Source organism: Pelodiscus sinensis, chromosome 19, assembly GCF_049634645.1.
Source record: "Pelodiscus sinensis isolate JC-2024 chromosome 19, ASM4963464v1, whole genome shotgun sequence".
NCBI classification, from domain to species: domain Eukaryota; kingdom Metazoa; phylum Chordata; order Testudines; family Trionychidae; genus Pelodiscus; species Pelodiscus sinensis.
Window position 1 is genome coordinate 4870140 of NC_134729.1, and position 20558 is coordinate 4890697.

The window sequence follows — 20558 nt, forward strand, 5'->3', positions numbered from 1 at the left end:
GGGGGTTGAAAAATGACTAAATGGGCAACATTTAACTAGTTGACAGCGGCGAGGGGGTTGGGGATGCGGGGACATCTGCTCTCCGAAGCACGGCCAGGCACTTGCCTTCACCCCGTGGTAAAATGGGAAACTGAGGCACACAGGGGCCAGGTGATTACATGAGAACATAAGAACGGCCGTACTGGATCAGACCCCTTGGTCGGTCACGCCGGAAATATGGGGCAGCGCCCTGGGTTAGTGGGCAAAGACGGGACCATCCCCGGGCTCCGAGATCGGCCCCCCCAAGTCTACCTCTAGTAGCAGCCGGCAGGGGTCCTATCCCGGCTCCGGGCGGAGCTGCGAGCTCGGCCTATCGAGTACCCCTCCCGTCTCGGCCAATGAGAAGCGGGCCCATTGAACCTGCAGCCAATGAGCCCTTAGCACGGTCGATTGAAGGCGTGGCCCCGCCCCCGGCCCGGCCCCCTTGCCCGCGGGCGGGGGGGGGGGGGATTTAAGAGCAGAACGCGGCGCTCCCTGCGTGGATACAGTGTAGCGAGCGCAGGCGGCGCGTTAAAGGGGCCGCGGGGACCGAGCCGAGGGGTGCCCCGCAAGTCCTGCCCCAGCCATGCGGGGCGGGGAATGGAGCCGGCGGAGGTGGACGTGCTGGGGCTGCAGGAGCAGCTGTTCCACGAGCGGGTGCGGGAGTGCCTGGTGAGTGGCGGGGGCTTAGCTGCGGAGGGGGCGTTGAGGGTGCGGGGCGGTGTCACGGTGATGGGCGCAGGATAGGCAGGGCCACCCTCCGGGGGTCCGCCTCTGCTCCCGACAGGGCACGGTCCGGCTCGGCGGTTGGGGGAGCTGGGCAGAGAGAGGGAAGGCCTGAGGGATCTCAGCGCACCTCTCCCCCCTTGACTGAGCCCTGGGGCAGCAGGAGTGGGGGTGCTGGCGTTTGCCCTCGAATTCTGCTCAGGGGTTCAGTTGCTGGGCCCAGGTCTATGTGGGGGCAGCGCTGACAGAGGGGCTGGGTTGAGCTGGTGATCAGCACTTGAGCAAGAAGAACAAAACTCCCCCCACCCCTCTTCAGCCCTCCAGCTGGGGCGCTGTGCGGAAAAGATCCTTGTTTGGGCATTCCTAGCAGCGTGTGCATGTGTAACGCATTTCACCCCCACCCACTGCACAGGCCTGCTTGTGAGCTGCTTTGACCCTGCTGCTGAAATGCAGCCACTTCTGGTGCGTGGCAGGGCAAGACCCTCCTTGAGAGCTACATACACTTCCTGTCCCACTCTGCCATGTTTCTGCTCTCACCCCGCTGTGCCCCAAGAAACCCATTAGGGAGCTTTGGAGCAGGGAAGCAGCCTGGTCTGAGTAGCTGGGCCCACTATGGGCCTTGCCTTTGGCACCCACCCTGTGTGATATCTGTCTTTGGGTGCCTTGCTCTTCCATTGCTCATATCCATTCTCCCCGCACTGGATACCCATCCCTCTCCTGGTGCCCTGCTTATCTCTTCTGGAGCTGTGTTCAGCTACAGCTAGCTGCCTTTAGAGATTGTGGCCTTTTGGTGGCTGCAAAGCCATTTCCCCACCCAAGAAGGGCTGTCATCGGGATGCAGCCAACACCTGTGTCGGACTATCATGCCTGGCCACATGTCAATGACGGCCAGGCTGTGCTTGGGCGGAGTGGGTCTGAGTGCAGAGCAGGCTGCATCCAGACTGCATCAGCTGTGGACTGTGTTTTGACACCCGATGCCTGCAGTGGCTCGGTTTCCCAGTGTCAGCTAGAAACGGGGGCATCTGGCGAGCAACTTGTTTTCGGCCTGTGCCTGTGCCCAAAGACAGCTGTCCGGCTCGTCTCTGTGCCACGGTGCTCGGAAGGTTTGGCAGCGGGAGAGAGGTTCGTCCATTGGAGCCGTTTGCTGTGCTCTCTCGCCCTCTGACCCTTCCATATGCCAGCCACAGGGTGGCTGGGCGGGGGCAAGGAGCATCTGGGAATTCTGGGGCACTCTGCAGGATGCCTGCCTCAAACTCCCCTCTCTTTGCTGGGATGGGAGCTGGCCACCGAGTCTAGGAACAGGCCCTGTTTGCTGTCAGGGAAGGGAACAGGCTAGAACCTTTTGACACCTGCACCCTTGCCAACCCACCGTGACTCCAGCATCAGCTGGACTGTGGGTTCGAACCCTTCCTCCACCAGCATTGGCAGCTCTGTGCCATGGGGCCTGGCTGTGCTGTGAAACAAGCTATGCTGGGGCGGGTATTTGGGTGCACACGGCAGCCCGCTGGTGCTGTCACCCCTGGCTCAGGCTTGAGGTGTGCGTGGGACTGAACCCAAGATGGGCCTGGCACAGCTCAGGGATGCAGTTCGCTTGCTTGTTCCCAGGGTCGTGCTCAAGCTGAGCCGGGGTTTTCTCCATGCTGCCGGGGCCGTATCCTGCTTGGCAGGCTGAGGGGGCCAGCAAGAGAAGCTGCTGAGCTTGTTTTTCCTGCTGAAGTGACATCACTTAAAGGGTTCAGGAATTTCCCCACCCCCCTGTTCGGGCTGATCTGTTTGCACGCAGCTGTGCCTGAGCCCATCTTGGTTGGCCTGGGAATCCGCATGGCTGATGCTCCATGGGGGAGGGGTGCTGTTTAGCTGGTTCCTTCTCCTCCTCCCAGGCTGGTTAAATGATGTCACTTAAGACTGAAGCACCCCCCAGCAAAAGTGGGCTGGAGTCAGCCTGATTGGTGGGGGGCACAGAGCCACGGACACAGTAGGGGGTTGATAACCCAGGAGTTCTGGTCCCCTGTCTTGTGCTGTAGCTGGGTAGTCACACTGGTGCCTGTCAATCAGGGGTCCTCCAAAGAGGAGAGTTGGCCGCAGGCTCTTGGAGGTAAAACTAATGGTAGGAGCCAGATTTTGTGTGTGGGGGGGAGAGGGGGCAAATGTAGGGCCCCACCCCATAAGTCCCTATACTTATGTATGTGTGTGTGTACCCTGGCATGGCTTCTCTCTGACCAGCCAGCTCACACTGGTTGTAGGGGTCCTGGCCGTGATGGGTGGTTGTGCTGGTTATGCCACCCTCTGCTGCAGGCAGTGGCCTTGCTGTGGGTTTGCCCAGCTGGAACTGAGGTCAGAGTTTGACCTATGGGTGGATGATCAGTGACTCCACCCATCTGACAGGGGGTTGGCATAGGTGGATGTGACCGCTAACGCAAGGCAGTGGCCTCAAGACACTGTTTCCCAGCTCTGCCACTCACTCACCGTGTTACCTTGGTTGGGTCACTCATCTCTGCAGGAAGGGGCTGAGAACCGGGGATGGGGTGAGACCAGGCTGGGGTTGCGGAGAGACCCTGGGAGGAAGGAGCGATGCTGCTGTTCCTCCTGGCCTGGGGCCTGTGTCAGAGAGGAAGGGGGAAGCCAAAGTCCACGACCTGCCCAGCCCTGTCTGGCTGTGCTGCTGGGGCGGCAGAAACGCCTTTGCTTGGCGCAAGCCGCGAGGAGGTAACTTGAGCATCCAGCATACGCACGCTCTGGCTTGCGTAAGGCTTTACACAGCAGTGTCGGGAGCTCTCCCTGCTGGGGATGCAGGGGCCTTGCGGAGGGGCTGGAGGACTTTGCACAAGGGTCTGTGCTCACAAGGGGAGGCACAGGAGAGGACCTTGTGGCCACAGGTAGTTTACCTGGGGCTGGGGGAAGACTGGAAGCCCCTTTATTTCCCTGCTGAATCCCATTAATTTCTTTCCTGCCTGGCCTTCCTGGAATTCCCAACTGGGCAAGTTTTAACTGGGTCCCTCCCCCTCTGTCATAAGGGCTAAGGCTGCAGGATAAGGTGGGCTACAGGCTGATGCCAGCTGGGCCGTGTGGTCCAGCAGCAGGCCTGGCCTTTGGGGCTGGGGCGGGGGGGAGGGATGACACGTTTGTAGGTCTGGGAAGGGGGTATAAAGAGCCACTCAGAGCATTAGCTTCTGCGGGTGTCGGGGAGGGGAGGTGCTGCTCAAGAATGAGGTCACGGCCATTCAGTGCCTGCGCCCGCCTCCGAGAGCAGTGTGCTCTGCGCCGGTCCCATCCTGTGTTCCCTGCTGGATGTATCTTCTCCAGGGATGCCTGTTGGGGGTTGGAGATTGCTGGGGTGGCAGTGGGCTGCGGAGCTGGGCAAAGAGATGAGGGATCCTCCCCATCTGGGTTGCTCCAGTGTATAGCAGAGAGGAGGGGCCAGATGTGGGTCAGAAGGGGGAGCCCGGGCAGCCTTCCTTTCAGGGAAGAGAGCCTCACAAATGGGCCCGGTGTAGGGGCCAGGCCAGGAAGCTGAGGCCCAGCTGGCTCTGTCTAGCCCTCTGGGAAGCCCCCGTGTGACCACCCCTGTGCAGGATCCTAACCTCTAGAGTCTTGGGCACAGCCTGGTGAGAAGGCTCTAAGCTTCAGTCGTGCTGGAAGAGCATAACAAGTGGAGTTCCGTTATTGAACAGAACCGGTCCCAAATCCTCATCAAAGATTTAGATATGGGCATAGAGGTACACTGATTAAGTTTGCAGATGGTCCCAAGCTGGGAGGGGTTGCAACTGCCTTGAAGGATAAGGTCATAATTAAAATGATCTGGAGAAATGGTCCGAGGTAAAGAGGATGAAGTTTAATAAGGACAAATGCAAAATACTCCACTTAGGAAGGAACAATCAGTTTCACGCATACAGGATGGGAAGTGATTGTCTAGGAAGGACAAAAGGGATCTAGGGGTCACAGTGGACCCCAAGCTAAATGAGTCACCAGTGGGACACTGTTGCAAAAAAAGCAAACATGATCCTGGGATGCATTAGCAGGAGTGTTGTGAGCAAGACATGAAAAGTCGTTCTTCTGCTCTACTCTACACTGATTAGGCCTCGGAGTATTGTCCTGTTCTGGGTACCACATTTCAGTAAAGATGTGGAGAAATTGGAGACGGTCCAAAGAAGAGCAACAAAAATGATTAAAGGTCTAGAAAACATGAGCTATGAGGGTAGAACTGTGCTTCTTTAGTTTAGAAAAGAGAAGGCTGATCGGGGACGTGGTAGTGGTTTTCAGGTATCTAAAAGGGTGTCACAGAGAGGAGGGGGGAAATTGTTCTCTTTGGCCTCTGAGGATAGGACAAGAAGCAATGGGCTTAAACTGCAGCAAGGGAGGTTTAGGCTGGACATTAGGAAAAACTTCCCAACTGTCAGGGTGGTTAAACACTGGAATAAATTGCCTGGAGAGGTTGTGGAATCTCCATCATTGGAGAAACGTAAGAGCTGGTTAGACTGTCAAAGATCATCTGGTGCTTGGTCCTGCCGTGAGGGGACTGGACTTGGTGATCTCTTGTGGTTTCTTTCAGTTCTAGTATTCTGTGATTCTACGATCCTGTGGCAGTGAGTTCCGCAGGCTAAGTATTGTGTGATTAACAGATTTCCTTTGTATGTGTTGAGCTGCCCCTGCCCTTTAATTGCTGAATCCCTCTGTAAAAGGGAATCTGTGTAGGTCTAGGCAGCAGGGCCCACTGGGCCTCCCCCCTGCCTGCTAGTGGTGCTGGTTGGCTCCTTCCCAGCAACAAGAGAGGTCCAATGGTTCTCGGCTGGCTTCTAATGCAGACCTACTAGGAGGACTGTCCAAGTGGGTGTGACATCAGAGCCTTCAGCTAGGTGAGGCCTTTGAGGGGTTAACCCTGGGCCAGCGCCTAGAGAACCCTACATTTAAACCACCCAGACCTGCCGAATTGCCCATCCCCAGCCTGACACCAGCTCATGTCACGGCTGCCTGTCCCCAGAGGCATTTTCTTTGCCCAGGGATGCAGCACAGCGGTGGGGAGACCCGACCTGGGCTTGCTCCAGCAGCTGAGCTCTTAGCTGCCATTGGCCTCCATTTAATTGAGATTTAAACTCCTTTGCCCGTGTGCCAGGCTGTAGGAGGGACTGGGCTGCCAGTGGGACGTGCCACTTCTGGAGCAGTTCTGGCTGTGCTGATGTGTAAGGAGCCTCCTCAACCACAAGGGCAGGGTCCAGAGCCCAGTGGGAGGCTGCTGGCGCTCTCCTGGACAGTCTGCGCCCCTACAGGCAGGCCTCAAACTGACCTGGGGGGACAGGAGCGAGCAGGGTGGGAAGGGCAGTGAATTGGTGCTGATGCAATGAAGCCAGTGGGTTCAGATTAACCTTTGCGCCCCGCCTGTCTGACACGCGCCGCGAGGGAGCAAAGGTCCGTGCGTTCTTAAAACGTAGCCGGCTTTGCTTGGACCTCGGAGTGCGGCTCAGCGCGGGTGAGCCATGTCCCACTTCTCTGGGGCTGCCTGCAGCTCTGTAAGGGGCTTGGCCGGCTTCCTTCCAGTCACTGCCATGGGCTTAGCGCTGGTGGTAGGCTGGATTGTCAGCCCTGGGCCCTCGCGTACATCAGAAGGTCCTGGGCATGGCCCCTTCTCAGCCCCCCCACAAGAGGCGGATGACCGAGTGGGGGTGTTCTGTGTGGCTGTCGCTCACCCTCCGGGCTGGGACCTGCTGAACTTATCTTGCGTCTGCTGCCAGGTGGTGGCTGCTTTCTGTCCTGCTTGGCATGGCCTGGCTTGGACCCGGCAAAGAGAAAGCGAGCAGCCAGCCTGGCTGCAGTGTCACCGTAACCCAGACCCCAGCAACACAAATACCTTTGTGGGCCGGGGCCAAATCCGCTCTATTTGTTCAGAGACTGATTCCTCCCGCTTGCCCTGAGAGTGACACCCCTCCCCCCGCTATGCCCTGCTCCAATTGCACCTGCAAAATGCAGCACCCCCCCCCCACACACACACACAATCCCTTCCTTCCCTGCCCCTGCCCCATGGCTGTCTGCAGCGATTGGGGGGGGCGGATGGCTTGGTAGCTCCCCTGTTGACAGCCCTGCCCCAATCCGCCTAATGTGTGTTGCTGGGTGTTTCTGCCCTTCAGCTGCTCCCATCCTGGCTGGGGGGCTAATACAACAGCTCCCCACAGAGCCACGCTGGCTAGAACAGGAACCCAGCAGATGGGTCTGTGCCCACTGCAAGCTCTGCCCTGTCCCACACGGGCATCATGGCATCCCTGTGCCCCAGGCTGGCAGCTCTGGGTTGATCCTAGGGGAGGGTGTCTTTAAACTGGAGCCGCATGCATCCCACCCTTCTGCGCTGGGCAACATCTGCAGGGGCATCTCCTCCTCCATGGGGATGCTGGGCACATCTGGTTGGGAGCTTGGCAGGGTGCTGAGTCCCTCCCCTGGATTTCTGGACATCGATCTGGAGGGCACTGATTGTGGGTCCCCTGGTTTTCTCCAGCTGGGGTTGGCAGTGTTAGGAGCAGAGAATTCCTGCCTGAGACATTAACCCCTCACCATCCATGGGCATGGCAAAGTGACTGGTTTGCCCCAGGACAGTGCCCACTGCTAAACCTGTAAAGGCCTGCAGGCCTCAGGGCTTCCTGTTTCCAGCTGGGATGGGGTCAGGCAGAAATGGGCATAGAAACTGCCCCCTCCCCCAGAGCAAGGCTGGGTATCGTGTGGTGGGCAGGCCAGGGGCTTGGAGAGCAGAAAATGTGTGTGGGGGGAAGGGGGAGGAACTGGGGGGTGAGGAGAATCCATCTGCCTGGGTGGCCTCTGACCCATGTGTCTCCCTACAGATCTGCACACTGCTCTTCGCCAGCCTCTACATCCTCTGCCACTTCATCATAACCTGCTTCAAGAAGCACACGGACTTTGCCACAGGTAACGGACTGGGCCCTGCTTCAGGGCGAGGGCGTGGTCCGGAGCCCAGCCGGGGTCTGCCAGTGCCCTCCCAGCCCTGCCCACCCCCACACCTGAACCCCTGGGAGCTGGCAGGCCCCATGAACTCTGGCTTCCTTGCTCAGGTCACTGCATTCAGCCACAAGAGCTTCCCTCCCCCAAACTCCTAGCCTTCCAGCAGCCCCCGCCACGTCACTCCCCTCACTCCCGACTACCCGAGCCAGGAGCTGAAGCTCCTGCGGCAGCTTTGCTGTGTGTCTATTTGGCCCACCCCAGGGGAGACCCCATCCTGCTTGGGAGGGCCCCTCTTGGTTTGTTTACATGGCTGCTGTGTTGCAGTTGCCATGGGCAACCCCCCCCATCCCTGGGAGCTGGGCTGGGAGACCAGCCTCTTCGAAGTGTTGCCTGGTTCTGTCGCTAGGCACGGTGTCATCACCACGGTTTCCTCCCGGGGCTCTGCAGCGAGCCCAGAGCCGGGTGTCAATGGGGCTGGTGGGAGACGTGGGGAGATGGGAACTGAAACCCCAGGCAGGGCCTATGGCAGGAGAGGCATCCTTGTAGTCCAGGAGGAGGTGTCTCACCCCTCCTGTCCTGTCCCTGGCGTTCCCCTCACGGTGCTGGGGGCTGCATGGGATGTAGCTGGTCTACCCAGCATCCTGTGAACTAAGGTGGGCAAGAGCCAAGAGGGGGTCTGGGCACAGAACAGGGTGTGGCCAGAAATGAGGAGAGGGATACTGGTGAGAGCCCAGGAAGGGAAAACCCTCTGCCCCATAGCACCCTGCATCTGCACCATAGCACCCTCCTCTCCACAGGGGGCATCAGCAGTGAGGCTGGCACCAGCGTCTTCTGGTCTGTGGCTGCATCAGTAGCCTTGGCCATTCCTGGTGCGTTGGGGCGGGGGCCGTGTTCCCTGCCAATGGGCCCCTTGCATGCAATTCCCCTGGGGGTTCTGTGGATCCGTGGATCTGCCCCCACCCCCCGCTTTCCCATTGTCTCCTGTGCTGAGGCCAGGTCTTGGCTCCTGCTGTGCCCTACTGGCTTGGGGACCTGTCTCTCCCAGGGATTCACCAAGGGCCTGCTGGCACGGCCATATCTATGCCCTACCAGATTCACAGCCCTGCAGAACATGTGAAATCTGGCCTTCAGCACAGGGTAAAAGCAGATGTACAGAGTTCCCAGGGGAGACCAGGGTTTCTCAAATCGGGGACCCAAAAGAGTTGCAGGGGTCACAAGGTTATTTTAGAAGGGCCACGGTGTTGCCACCCTTATTGCTGTGCTGCCTTCAGAACTGGAGAGCGGTGGTGACAATAGAGCCGGGTGCCCAGGTCTGAAGGCAGCACCCTGCCAGCAGCAGCGCAGAAGTAAGGGTGGCAGAACCATACCCATGTCTCCCTTACTCCTATACTGCTGCCTTCAGAGCTGGGCCACCAGAGTGGTGACTAAGGACCAGCTCTGCAGGCAGCAGCACAGGAGTAAGAGGGCGACACCGTACCAGGTGATCCTTACTGCTTTGTTGCTGCTGCTGGTAGCTCTGGCTTCAGAGCTGGGCTCCCAGCCAGCAGCTGCTGCTCTCCAGCTGCCCAGCTCTGAAGGCAGCACCATGGCCAGCAGCAGTGCAGGAGGAAGGGTAGCTGTACCGCAACACCCCCCCCCTCCCCAACTCCTTTTTGGGCCAGGATCCTACAATTACAGGACCATGACATTTCAGATTTAAATATCTGAAATCATGAGATTTTAACATTTTAAAACCCTGTGGCCATGAAATTAACCAAAATGGACCATGAATTTGGTAGGGCCCTACCTATCAATAAATGACTTAGCTCAGAGTCCCTCCTGCCCCATGCACATGTTGACAACCTGGTTCTTCTGGCTACGTGCTGACCTACCCTTCCCAACTCTTCTCCTTTCCCCGCCCATAAGCCAAGGTGAGTGACTCAGGGCCCAAGCATCTGGTCTGCAATCCAGAGACACCCCCACCACTGGGTTCCTATCCCAGCTGGGCTGGTGCAGCAGCTCGGGCTGGTGAGAAGAGGTTCAGAGTCCTGTCCCCTTCCCCCCCCCCCCCCCCCCCAGCCAGTGCCGGACTGAGCCATATTTGCGCTGCGAGCGCGTGGCTCATGCGCAGCCCGCCCCCAGGTGCATGGCGCCTGATTGACATGGTAAGGGGCGCTGCGACCCCTCCCCCAGGCGCCAACCTATGGAGGGGCACCTGATTGAAGTGGTAAGGGGTGTCGTGTGCCTGGGTGCAAGGCGTATGTGTAGCCCTGCCCCCAGGCATGCTGCACCCCTCTGCCACTTCAATCAGCCCCCCCCCCCCATAGGTTGGCATCCTGGGCAGCTGCCCAGCTAGCCACTCCCACCACCCTTAATCCGGCCCTGCCCCCAGCCCTGTCTACACCTTTCCAACTGGTCCCTTTCCCAATTGAGTGAAAGTCCTGTCTGGCAGCCCCCTGCATCTGAATGGGAGTGGGGCCTAGCTGGGGGAGGGGGAAGCCCCCTGGGTGGGAGGTCTGCTCTGGGGGTCCTTGCCCTTGCAGTGACCCAGCTGAGAGCTCGACTCCCAGCCCGTTCTCCGCAGCCTAGGTGCGGTATGGATGGGGGTCAGCGTGGAAGAGGTTCAGTTGCGCTTCCCTCTGAGCGGATCCTGCCGCTGGGGAAGGGCAGGACCCAAGCTCCTGGCCGGGGGGCGAAGATGCCAGGACCCATAAGTCCGTGTCTTGAGCCCGACTTGCTGACCAAATGTGAATCCTGGCGGTGTGAGTGGGTTGGGGGGCGGGGGGGGGGGGGGGGGGGCACAGTGATGTGGGTTGTTCATCAGAGGCCGTGTCCTGCCCCAGAGGTGGCTGCTTTTCAGGGTGGGGGCAGCAACCCCTTACCTGCAGTGTACTGGAGATGTGGGGCTTAACTGGTATCTCTAAGGGGCTTTGGCACCTTTGAATGAGAGGCGGGGGACTGGCAGTGGTTGGGGGTGGGTGGCTGAGACTGCCTGTGTGTCCCTAGAGCCCTCCTTCCCCACCACATCGTCCTCAATGCCCTTCCCCCTCCTCTGCGCTCACTGGCTTTTTCCACTGGCGTTGCTACCCCTGAATCGCTTTCCATCCTCAGCCGGGGTCTCTGGGTGCCGTGTGGGACTGGCTGGCCCGGGGACTCCTGTGCTGATATAAACAGCTGGCGGGGGTGAGCTGCTGCAGGGAGGGGGTGACGGTGCCCGGCTTTTGCCCTGATGTGCTGAGATCTGCCCGCATGGACACACCCTTGGAAATGCAGAGCGGGGCCCAGGGCTGGAGCAGGCTGGAGACACGCCGAGGGTGGCGAACGGAGGGGACAGTCAGACAAGGAAATGCAGCCTCCCGGTTCCCTGCCCTGCGCTCTGGCCGTGCCCCAGGCTGCCTTTGTGGGGTTCTTTGTGCAGCATTTCCTTAGGTCTCCTTGCTGCCCGGTGAGCGGTGCTGGGGTGGAAACACCCTTCCAGGCTCTGAGTTGCCTGCAGCAGGGAGGGCTCCCAGGGTGGAAGGAACAGCTGGGGCTGGGGAAGGGGGGGGGGGGGCTTGGTGAGCATGGTGGGGGGATGGGAACCAGGCTGTGAGCATTCATGCTGGCAGGGAGCCGGGTGGGTCGGGCTGAGGGAGCAAGGGAAGAGGAGCCATGTGTGACCTGAATACAGATGGGAGGCTCTGGCGGCTTGGTAGAGCAGGGAGGTGGGGGGGGGGAGGCGGCTGAGCCCTGTTGAGTGGTGCTGTCTTCTGGGGAGCCTCTTCCTATCGCTCAGCCTCTCGGAAGCAGTTTGATTCAGTGAGATCCAAGCTGCACAGGACAGAGCTGTCCCCTGCCCCTGCGGCCCGGCCCATGTAGCTGCCCAGGCGATCAGCTGTTAGCAGGAGGTCTCTGCACACAGGCCTTGGAGGTGTCCACCAGCTTGCTCATGGTCCCTTTCCCGCTGTTTCTCCTCTGTGCTGAACCCGCGGGGGGTGCCACTGATAAAATGTCGCGCGGTCCCAGGTAGCCAGATGCCCTGGCCGTCAGATTCGTTGGCCCAAACACGAGGGGCTAACTGCTGCCCAGCACCATGGAGCCAGGGGTCCAGCCAGCAGTGTAATGCTGCCGGTGTGTCTGTCTGCCTGTCTACGCACACGTGCATGTTACCATGGGCCCAAACTCCCCCAATTACTGTGCCCTCTGACCCCAGTGCTCCCGCACACTCGGCACTGACTGTCCCAGCCTGCCAGAAACCCCTGCCAAGCGAGCGTTGGCAACAATCCTGCCCGTTCGCATGGGCATGCACCTCAGATGTTCTCCGTGTGCCCCGAGGACACAGGCGGCCTGGGTGGAATGTGGTTTCGGACAGAGGCAGGGGATGGAAGCCTGGTTTCCCTTAACACCACGTAACTTGGCTGAGTAATGCTGGTCCCAGCAATCTCCGGCCCTGTCCCCTCCAGCCTGTCCAGGAGCAGCGCAGCGAGGGAGGATTGGACTGGGACAAGCTGCTGGCCTGGGAATTCCAGCAGCCCCCAGGTCAAGCTGAGACCCTGCCCCAAGCGGTGTGTTTCCAACGGGCGAGCAGACAGAGGTGCCTTCTCCCCATCATACAGCTGGGGGGCAGAGGGGCTGCGCTGGGAGTAGCTAGCAGAGCTGGATGCCTGAATCCTGGCAGCCCTTGAGCAGCAAATCCCTGCTCTCCCCACCCCAAACCTTGCTGCAGCTCCTAGCCGGAGCTGCCCCGACTCTGTCCCATGAGAGGTAATGAGCATGAGTCTCAGCTGAGCTAATGGGGTTTCTCCCCCTCTCTCTGCAGTGGAGGATGACGAAGATGCTGCTGTCAACAGAATTGCGTAAGTGCCTGGCTGTCTCTTTTTCCCCCTTCCTGGTGTGCTGGGCCAGGTCAGGTTGTGAAGTGGTTAGAGCAGCCGGGGGACTCAGGACTCCTGGGTTCTCTCCCTAGCTCTGGGCAGGGAGTCCAGTGCTGAGAGCGTCTCCCCCAACGTGCTGGGGGTCTCGGTGTGAGGTGTCTCCTGCCCTACCGGCTGGGGGGTGGGAGGAGCCTAGGGAGGCTGGCGGGGAGGGGGGGACAGAGGGTCTGGGTGGGGGCAGGGTGAGACTCATGCCTGTCTGCCCCATCCCCCAGGCTGTGGCTGTGCACCTTCACGCTGGCCGTCTCGCTGGGGGCCGTGCTGCTGCTGCCCTTCTCCATTGTCAGCAACGAGGTGCTGCTGCTCTTCCCGCAGAACTACTACATCCAGTGGCTGAACGGCTCGCTGATCCACGGTGAGCGCCGCCCACCCCTCAGCCCTACCCAGCCGAGGGGCTGGGCCTGCGCTGGCCTGCAGAGAGACCGGGCTGAGCCCATGCCAACCTGCCTGTCTTCCCCCAGGCCTCTGGAATCTGGTCTTCCTCTTCTCCAACCTCTCCCTGGTCTTCCTCATGCCCTTCGCCTATTTCTTCACCGAGGCCGAGGGCTTTGCGGGATCCAAGAAGGTACCAGCTGCCCAGCCTCTGTCCCCCCCTCCTCCCCCCCCGGTGCCGCCAGTACCATGTTAAACTCTCCCCTCTCCCTACAGGGCATTATGGCCCGAGTCTACGAGACCTTCGTGGTGCTGCTGCTGCTGACGCTGCTGGTGCTGGGGATGGTCTGGGTGGCATTGGCCATTTTGGACAACGACACGGCCAGTCGGGAATCCCTGTATGGTGGGTGCCTGGGGCAGCATGAGCCGGCTCTGTGGGGCCTCGCGGGGGGGCGTGGTGGTGCAGGCTCTCAGACAGAGGGGTCTGGACTCCTGGGTTCTTTCCCCAGCTCTGGGAAAGGGGAGCGTGTTCCGGGGGCTAGGGCTCAGACTCCTGAGTTGGATTTTCATCTCTGCGCTGCTCTGTGCCTCAGTTTCCCTGTGTGCAAAGTGGGGTGCTTGGTTCCCACTCATCCCCTTGCTGTGATGCTCTGGGATCAAAAGATGACACACCCTGTCAGAACTGCCAGTCCCTGTCCTCCCCCACCCTGCTCCGCTGGCAGGGGATGTCACCCGCTGCGCCCCAGGGAATCCAGGCTAGGCACCAGGGCTCTCTCAGGCCCCATGGCTAACCCCATCGTGGGTGTAACATTAACCCTCTCCTCTCCACAGACCTGTGGGAATACTACCTCCCCTACCTCTACTCCTGCATCTCACTGTTTGGGGTGCTGCTGCTGCTGGGTGAGTCACAGGTTTGATTTCTTTGGACCAGGGGGTCCAGGCTGAATTACCAACCAACGCAGGGGGGCAGGCTGGCCATAGGGTTGGGGTGCTGGGCTTCTGTTCCCATCTCCAACAGCTGCCTGGCAGACCTAAGGAGAGTGTCTCTTGCTCTGCCTTTATGAAATTGTCTTGCGCAGTTAGATGGGGAGATTTTGGGGGCAGGGCTGTCTGCCCCCTCACCCAAACAGAGGCCCGGGCAGGCTGTTGTGGCCAGACGCAGCCTCTAGCTCTGGCCCAACCCGGGGAGGGGCTGCATGGGCTCGGTTGGTGGATGTTTTCCAGGAGCTTCTGAGCTGGCTCTGGTCCAGACTAGCCCTGCTGTGAAGGTGGAGGCTGGAATTCAGGATTTCCTCTTCCTGCCTCACCACCCTGCCGACCTAGAGAAACTCTGGGTGGATTTTCCCTGCCCGTCCCTTTTTGATTTTAGGGTGGGGGCTTATTGTCCTAGCCCAGGGCTGTCTTTCCAGTTCTGGGTGCCTGTCCGTCCCTCCCGTGTGCCCACACCGGCTAGATCCTGGCCCTGCCAGCTCCTCTCCGGGGATGCGCTGCCAGGGGGGCCACCCCCCCTTGCATGAGGAGGTCCAGGGCAGAGTCTCTTATGTCCCAGCCCCAGGCTCGGACCCGTCCTGCTGGGAGGCAGAAGGGCCCGATCCCTGTGGGCCCTTTTGCTGATGGCACGGCGCCACCTGCTGGCAGAAGGGGGCAGGGCTGCCTGTTCTCACCCTGCTCCTTTGCTCTGTTGGCCCCGCAGTGTGCACGCCTGTCGGTCTCTCGCGCATGTTCACGGTCACCGGGACGCTGCTGGTCAAGCCCAGGGTAAGGCTCCCACATCCTGCCTTGCCGCTGCCCCATCTCCCACACCCCCCACCCTTGCTAGGGGGCTCTGAGCGAAGACTAACTCCTGGGGTCAAGCCCCTGCTGCAGCGCCTGATGGTGGTGCCTGCGGCTGGTCTAGTCTCTTCCTATGCTACAGGGGAATCAGTGGGGGTTGGGGTGTCTGTGGGTGCAACCCTCAGCCAGGGAGGGGTAGGGTGTTGCTCTCCCAACTGCAGGTGACTAACAGGCGGTGTGCTCTCCCTCTGCCCCCCAGCTGCTGGAGGATCTGGACGAGCAGCTGAACTGCACAGTGTTTGAGGAAGCCGCCCTCTCCCGCAAGATCTGTTCCAGTGAGTGTCTCCATCCCCCACCCCGGGGGGGAGGAGAGTAGGCAGCAGGCTGGCAAGATCCCGGCTTGCTCCAAGGGTTCCTTCCCCCTCCCCGGAACGTCATCCCTCCCGGCCTTTCTCCTTCCCCAGGTACAACCTCCTGCTGGCTGAACTTGAGTGTGGCTGTGCTGCGGGAGCGGTTCCTGGCCATCCAGAGCCGGAGACTCGCGCTGGGTAAGGAGTGGGGGGAAGAGGGGATGGAGCTGGACTCCCGGGTTCTATTCCCGGCCATGCCGTTAGCTCGCTAGGCGGTGAGATTGGTTTGATGCTTTGATCCAGGTGGGGGAGGGGCAGTGTTCATTCCCAAAGGGGAAGTTCCGGAGGAGCAGGAGGCTGGTGTTGGCTGGGGCAGGGGTGGAGCCTCGGGCACTTGCTCATCCGGGGCCTGTCCTGTGCTTCTTGGCAGAGCTGCGGCGCCGGGCCTCACCTTGGCAGCGGAACCTGGGCTACCCCCTGGCCATGCTGTGCCTCCTGGTGCTGACGGTAGGTGCTGGGTGGGGAGGGAGCCATGCCTGACACCCATGCCTCAGTTTCCCTGCTGGTCTGGAGTGGGAGGGGTGGTCCCTGATGGTGCTTCCTGACCTACCTCTGCTCCTTCGCAGGGCATCTCTGTGCTAGTTGTCTGCTTCCACACACTGGAGCTGCTGCTGGATGATGCTGCAATGCCACGGGGTATTCAGGTACCACTTGAGGGGGGGGGGGGCTCTGAGTGGAATCTGGCCCTTCCTCTACCCCCGCCTTCCCCATTTCTGCTAAGGCTGCTCGGGCCCATGCATGGAACAAGTTTGCTGGGTCTCAGACCAGCTCCCATCAGCACCAGGGTGACCCAGCTTTTTAGCCCCAGGTTGTGGGAAGGAAGGGGGAGAGTCACCATGCACTGTGTAGGCAGTGCTTGCCCCATGGATCCATGGGGGAGGGGTGCCGGGATGTCCCATGACACAAACCTAGAGCTGGCTGGTTCCTGCTCCTGACTGCCCCCCACCAACTGCCTTCTCTCTCTCTCTCTCTCTCTCTCTCTCTCTCTCTCTCCTCACAGGACGCACCCCTGGGGCAGGTCTCCTTCTCCATCTTTGGGTCCTTTGGTGCTGCCATGCAGGTGGTCCTCATCTTGTATCCTTGTGGGGTGCAGTCCCACCCCCTGTGTCTGAGCCCTGCCAGGGGCTGCTCTTTCTAGGTCCTCTGCCAGCTGGTAACTGCCTGGCCAGTCCCGCCCCTCCTTCCCTGTGCCCGCGTCCCCATCCCTGCACCAGCTCCCTGGGTCCAGCACTTTCCTGGGCTTCCTCCTTAACCCTGGGCTCAGCTACCTGATGGTCTCCTCCGTTGTGGGCTTTTACAGCTCCCCCATGTTCATGAGGCTGCTCCCTGCAAGGCAGGATACCCCTATGACCAAGGTGAGTGGTACCTGCCCCTTGGTTGCCTGAAGCCCCGTGCTGGGGACACAGCATCAGAGCTGCTGACACTGCTGGCCACTAGGGACCATGGTGGGGTGGGGGACCGTACCCAGGATTCCTGGGTTCTATTCCCCAGCTGGGCCACTGCCAGAGGCTGCATTGCATTGTCTCACCACACGAGGGTGCAATGTACCTGGTGCCAGGCTGAATGGGGGAAAAGCCCATCTAAGTGGGGGACCCCATCCTGCTGGGGTTCCCTAATTCTAGGGGTGCAGCTGCTGACCCTGGCCAGAGGGGGGGTTGTGCGTGGCTTGTGGGAGGGAGGAATTGCTGTGGTGTTTGGGGGGGATCAGGTCCGGTGCCTATACCAGTGTGCACCACGGATTTGGGCAGGGGTGGATTCCAAGTTTCAAGGCCTTTCTCTCCCACCCAGATCATTGGGAATTGTGTGTCCTTACTGGTGCTTAGCTCCGCGCTGCCCGTCTTCTCCAGGACGCTGGGTGAGTTTCCTGGGGCTGTGCTGCACACCCGGCACCCCCAGGGTGGAACTGATGGGTCCCAATACACTCGGGATGGGCAGCAGAACTGGGCCACTGGGGATGTCCTGCCCCTTGGAGCACTGCACAGGGACTAAGGGACAATGTCAGAGCGTCTGTGTGGGGGTGCCTGGGGCTGGGATGACCAGGGGTGGGGGGCCAGGAAGGAGGGGCATTGGCAGGGCTGGGAGCAGTGGAGCCCAGCCCATGGAGAGGAGCGCTCAGCCTGTTTCTCTCACAGGGATCACACGGTTTGACCTCCTGGGCGACTTTGGCAGGTTTAACTGGCTGGGAAACTTCTACATCGTCTTCCTCTACAACATGCTCTTTGCGGCCCTTGCCACCCTGTGCCTGGTGAAGAAGTTTACATGGGCCGTTCAGGCCGAGCTCATCCGAGCCTTGGGTGAGTGGCCACCTGTGCCCACCGGGAGCCAGCCCTGGCAGCTGTCCCACCGGCCTGCAGGGGGGGTGATTGGGTGGGGAGCTGGGGCTGTGGGTGAAGGGGCTCTTGGCTGCCGGCAGGCTGATGGGCACGGAGGGGAAATGTAAGGGCAGCCCCTAATCTGTGTCTCTCCCCCAGGTTTGCACAAGCTGCCCCTGCCTGTGACACGTGCCCACCAGCCCAGCAAGCTTGGCTAGGATGCTGTGGGGCCACCCGATGGAGGGGAGCTGGGGGATACTGCAGCCCCACCAGACCAAGGAGGGCAGCTCTAGCTCCAACGCGCTGGATTTATTTGTCTCCTGCATTTTGAGCCGAAGAACCGGGGAATCAGGGACTCCCTGCCTGGTGGAAGGGATGGGGGACCTGCCTGACGCCACCCTCCTGTTTTGGACCAGTGGCCTGCTGGCGAGGAAGGGGCCAGTGTCTTCCTGGGGTGTTGATGCTGCCCAGGTATGGGGGGGGGGAATCAGCCCCCCCCCCCCCCCGCTGGAACTGCTGCTGAGCAGGGCTCCCTGTCCCCGTTCTCCTCCTTCCCCTAGCTGGAGGCCTCAGGCACGCTGCAGGATGATCATGGGAGCCGATGGCCAGCTGGGGCCCCTGCAGGGCACAGAGGGGGCGCTGTGCAAGGCAGGGGTTTAGCAGGACCAGAAGCTGCCTCACTACAGTAGTTGCTGAAGCTCTCTGCTCGCCCCTGGGCTGGCCCATGCAAGCAGGCCCGAGGCCTGGTTCCATACCTCACTCAAGTGCACCAGGTGGCCACAGGTTGTGCCTCCTGGCTGCTTTGCCAGCTGTTTTCCGGCTGGGTCTTTGTCTTTTGTGTTTGGTTTTTTTTTTTTAATAGCTGCTACCCTAGTATTTACTTGTGAAATACTGTCCCCCTTTTCTTCCCCCCCCCCCCCCCAGCCCTGGGCTACTCCTTTCTCTAGTGACTTAACTTGGGTTAAAAGGAGTGGGGCTCCAGGCAGGGCATGGAGCCAGGGAGGTGTCTGTGTGGTGTGGGAGGAAGGGGGGCTCCTTAGTCTAACACTTTAAAGATCCTCTGCTGTCCCTCCTCTCCCGGGCAGGGCCTGGGCATCTTCTTTCTTGCACCCAGGGTGCTGGGGGAGGTTGGGGAAAGGAAGGAGTGCTGCCTACACACCCTCCTCCAGCTGCTGGCCAGGCTGCTGTCTGACCTTGCGGTGTGTGTGGTGTCTATACTGCAGCTGCCTTCTGCAAAAGCTGATGCAAATGAAGCACAGAGTAGAAGATCTGTGCTTCATTTGCATAATTAACTAGCTCTTTTTACAAGAGGCTCTTGTGCCAAAAGGAGTGGTGTAGACAGCTCATTTTTTCAGGAAGACCAGCTCTGGCACAAGAGGAGGTTTTTTGCACACACAGGAGCCGCCTATGCTGCTCCTTCTTGTGCCAAAAGCCTCTTGTGTAAAAATGGAAAATTATGCAAATATTTTACTCTGCTTCATTTGAATAAGTTTTTGTAGAAGAAGACTGCAGTATAGATGTAGCCTGGGGGGGATTACAGGCCTTGGGGAACACCTGGGAGCTGGGGTGGGATCCTCTGTCTTTCCTGCAGGAGCTCCTAGAGCAAGCCTGTGCTCAGCCCTGCCCTCTAGCACACCTGGGCTCCTTTGCTGATCTAGTGCGTGTGTCAGGTCTCAGCTCATCCCTGTTGTCACGGGCAGCAGCCCAGGGCAATCAATTGCTGTGTTGTTTTGTTTTTATTTAAATAAAAAGTGTCTTTCTTTTTTTAAAATAGCTGGTGGGTAGCCAGCAGCCTGCAAGTTAGGTGTTCCTTCTGTTCAAATCCCTGATGGATGTGTGGTTCCCAGCCCCTGGGCCACTGAATTCCCCCCTCATCTACCCTCCCCCACCCATCTCTGTACCAAGCTACCCCCAGCCTCACCTGCTGCCCCTGAGCCCCCTGCCTGCCCTTGGTTCCCTGCTTCTCCACCTGGGTACAACTTCCTCTCCTAGGTGCTAGGACACATGCTAAGCTACAGGCAGACAAACACCCCCTCCCAGCTCTGGCCCTGCTCTGGTTGCTGGGGGGCCTGCTGGGTGCTGTTTGTAGCAGCAGCCTAGCTGCTCTTTGGCACATGCATCTTCCCACACCCATTTGCATACACAATCTCTCCTCCTCCCCCCCCCCCCCCCCCACTTTTGCCTGTAATTACTCTTTTTCCTGACTGTAGCTAATGAGCCTTTTCCGGTCCCTACACCCCCAAATGAGCCAGGGCAAAGGTGAGGGTTGGGCAGCTGGGTAGGTTCCTGGCTTTGAGGGGCCTATTTTCCTCCCTTCCCACCTCCCCGCTGCCCACAAGCAGCATCATGGCAGACTTCTCAGGCAGCAAGGGCCGGGGCTAGCTGTGCTGGGGCAGGGGAGCAGGTAACCTGTGAGCTGGGTCGTGCTGCAATGGAGGGAGGGCGTTGGGCTGAGTCAGTGGCAGAGCAGAGTGGGGAGAGGGACCCAAGGCTGGGAGAGCAGCCAAGGTGACTTGTTTGCTTTTTCAGCCCAGCTCTACTCTGATCTATGGGCCACCTGGGTTGCTAGTTCTTCCCTGCACCAATGAATACAAGAATGGTCAAAGATCCATCTACCCAGGGTCCTGGCTGCCCAGCATGGCCCATGCCAGGTGCCCCAGAGGGAACAAACAGAAAGACCCTCCCCCCCTGCTCCTTCCCCCCTCACCCATTCCCAGCCTGGGGCAAGCAGGTGACAGCTGCCACCCCTGCCCATCCGGACTAGTAGCCATTGATGGATCTACCCTCCATGAGCCCTGTGGTAGGCTGGGCCTTCCCACCAAGCTATAGCATGGGGGGCAGTGACACGTCCAGCCTAATCCCCTGTTTCATGGGGTGTTTGTCACTCTGAGCGGGGAGGAAACTGGCCTAGTGCCAAACATTCCCACCCATCCTGCCCTGGCTCTCCGGATGGGGAGTGGCCAGAGGGGGCTGGGAAGTGGCCCGCCCTGGCTGTCACAGCTGGGAGTCAGCGGCCCCCCGTTGCCCAACCTCCTGTTTTCACAGGGGCTGATCAGGAAGCTGGGTGGGTAGGGCAGGAAATGTGGCCAGAGCTGTCTGGTTTCCCTGGAACAGGC

The 20558-nt window shown here is 60.0% G+C and overlaps 1 protein-coding gene across 1 annotated transcript; it reads left to right on the plus strand.

Moving 5' to 3' along the window:
• The first annotated feature begins 508 nt into the window (after positions 1–508).
• LMBR1L (limb development membrane protein 1 like) lies at positions 509–20536 on the plus strand. Its single transcript, XM_075901973.1, has 17 exons — positions 509–690; positions 7566–7650; positions 12461–12497; positions 12791–12930; positions 13037–13140; positions 13224–13350; positions 13779–13847; positions 14641–14705; positions 14980–15055; positions 15185–15268; positions 15501–15577; positions 15697–15774; positions 16131–16204; positions 16395–16485; positions 16919–16985; positions 17263–17424; positions 17602–20536. Exons 1-17 carry the CDS (start codon positions 619–621, stop codon positions 17658–17660), a joined length of 1467 nt encoding a protein of 488 aa, XP_075758088.1. The 5' UTR covers positions 509–618; the 3' UTR covers positions 17661–20536.
• The last annotated feature ends 22 nt before the right edge of the window (positions 20537–20558 follow it).

Bases quoted from the DNA above. Each gene is read 5' to 3' on its own strand.
- LMBR1L (XM_075901973.1), top strand. From the start codon at position 619: ATGGAGCCGGCGGAGGTGGACGTGCTGGGGCTGCAGGAGCAGCTGTTC. The intron at 12,931-13,036 runs GTGAGCGCCGCC...GTCTTCCCCCAG, and splicing joins GAACGGCTCGCTGATCCACG to GCCTCTGGAATCTGGTCTTC. The intron at 16,205-16,394 runs GTATCCTTGTGG...CCCTGGGCTCAG, and splicing joins ATGCAGGTGGTCCTCATCTT to CTACCTGATGGTCTCCTCCG.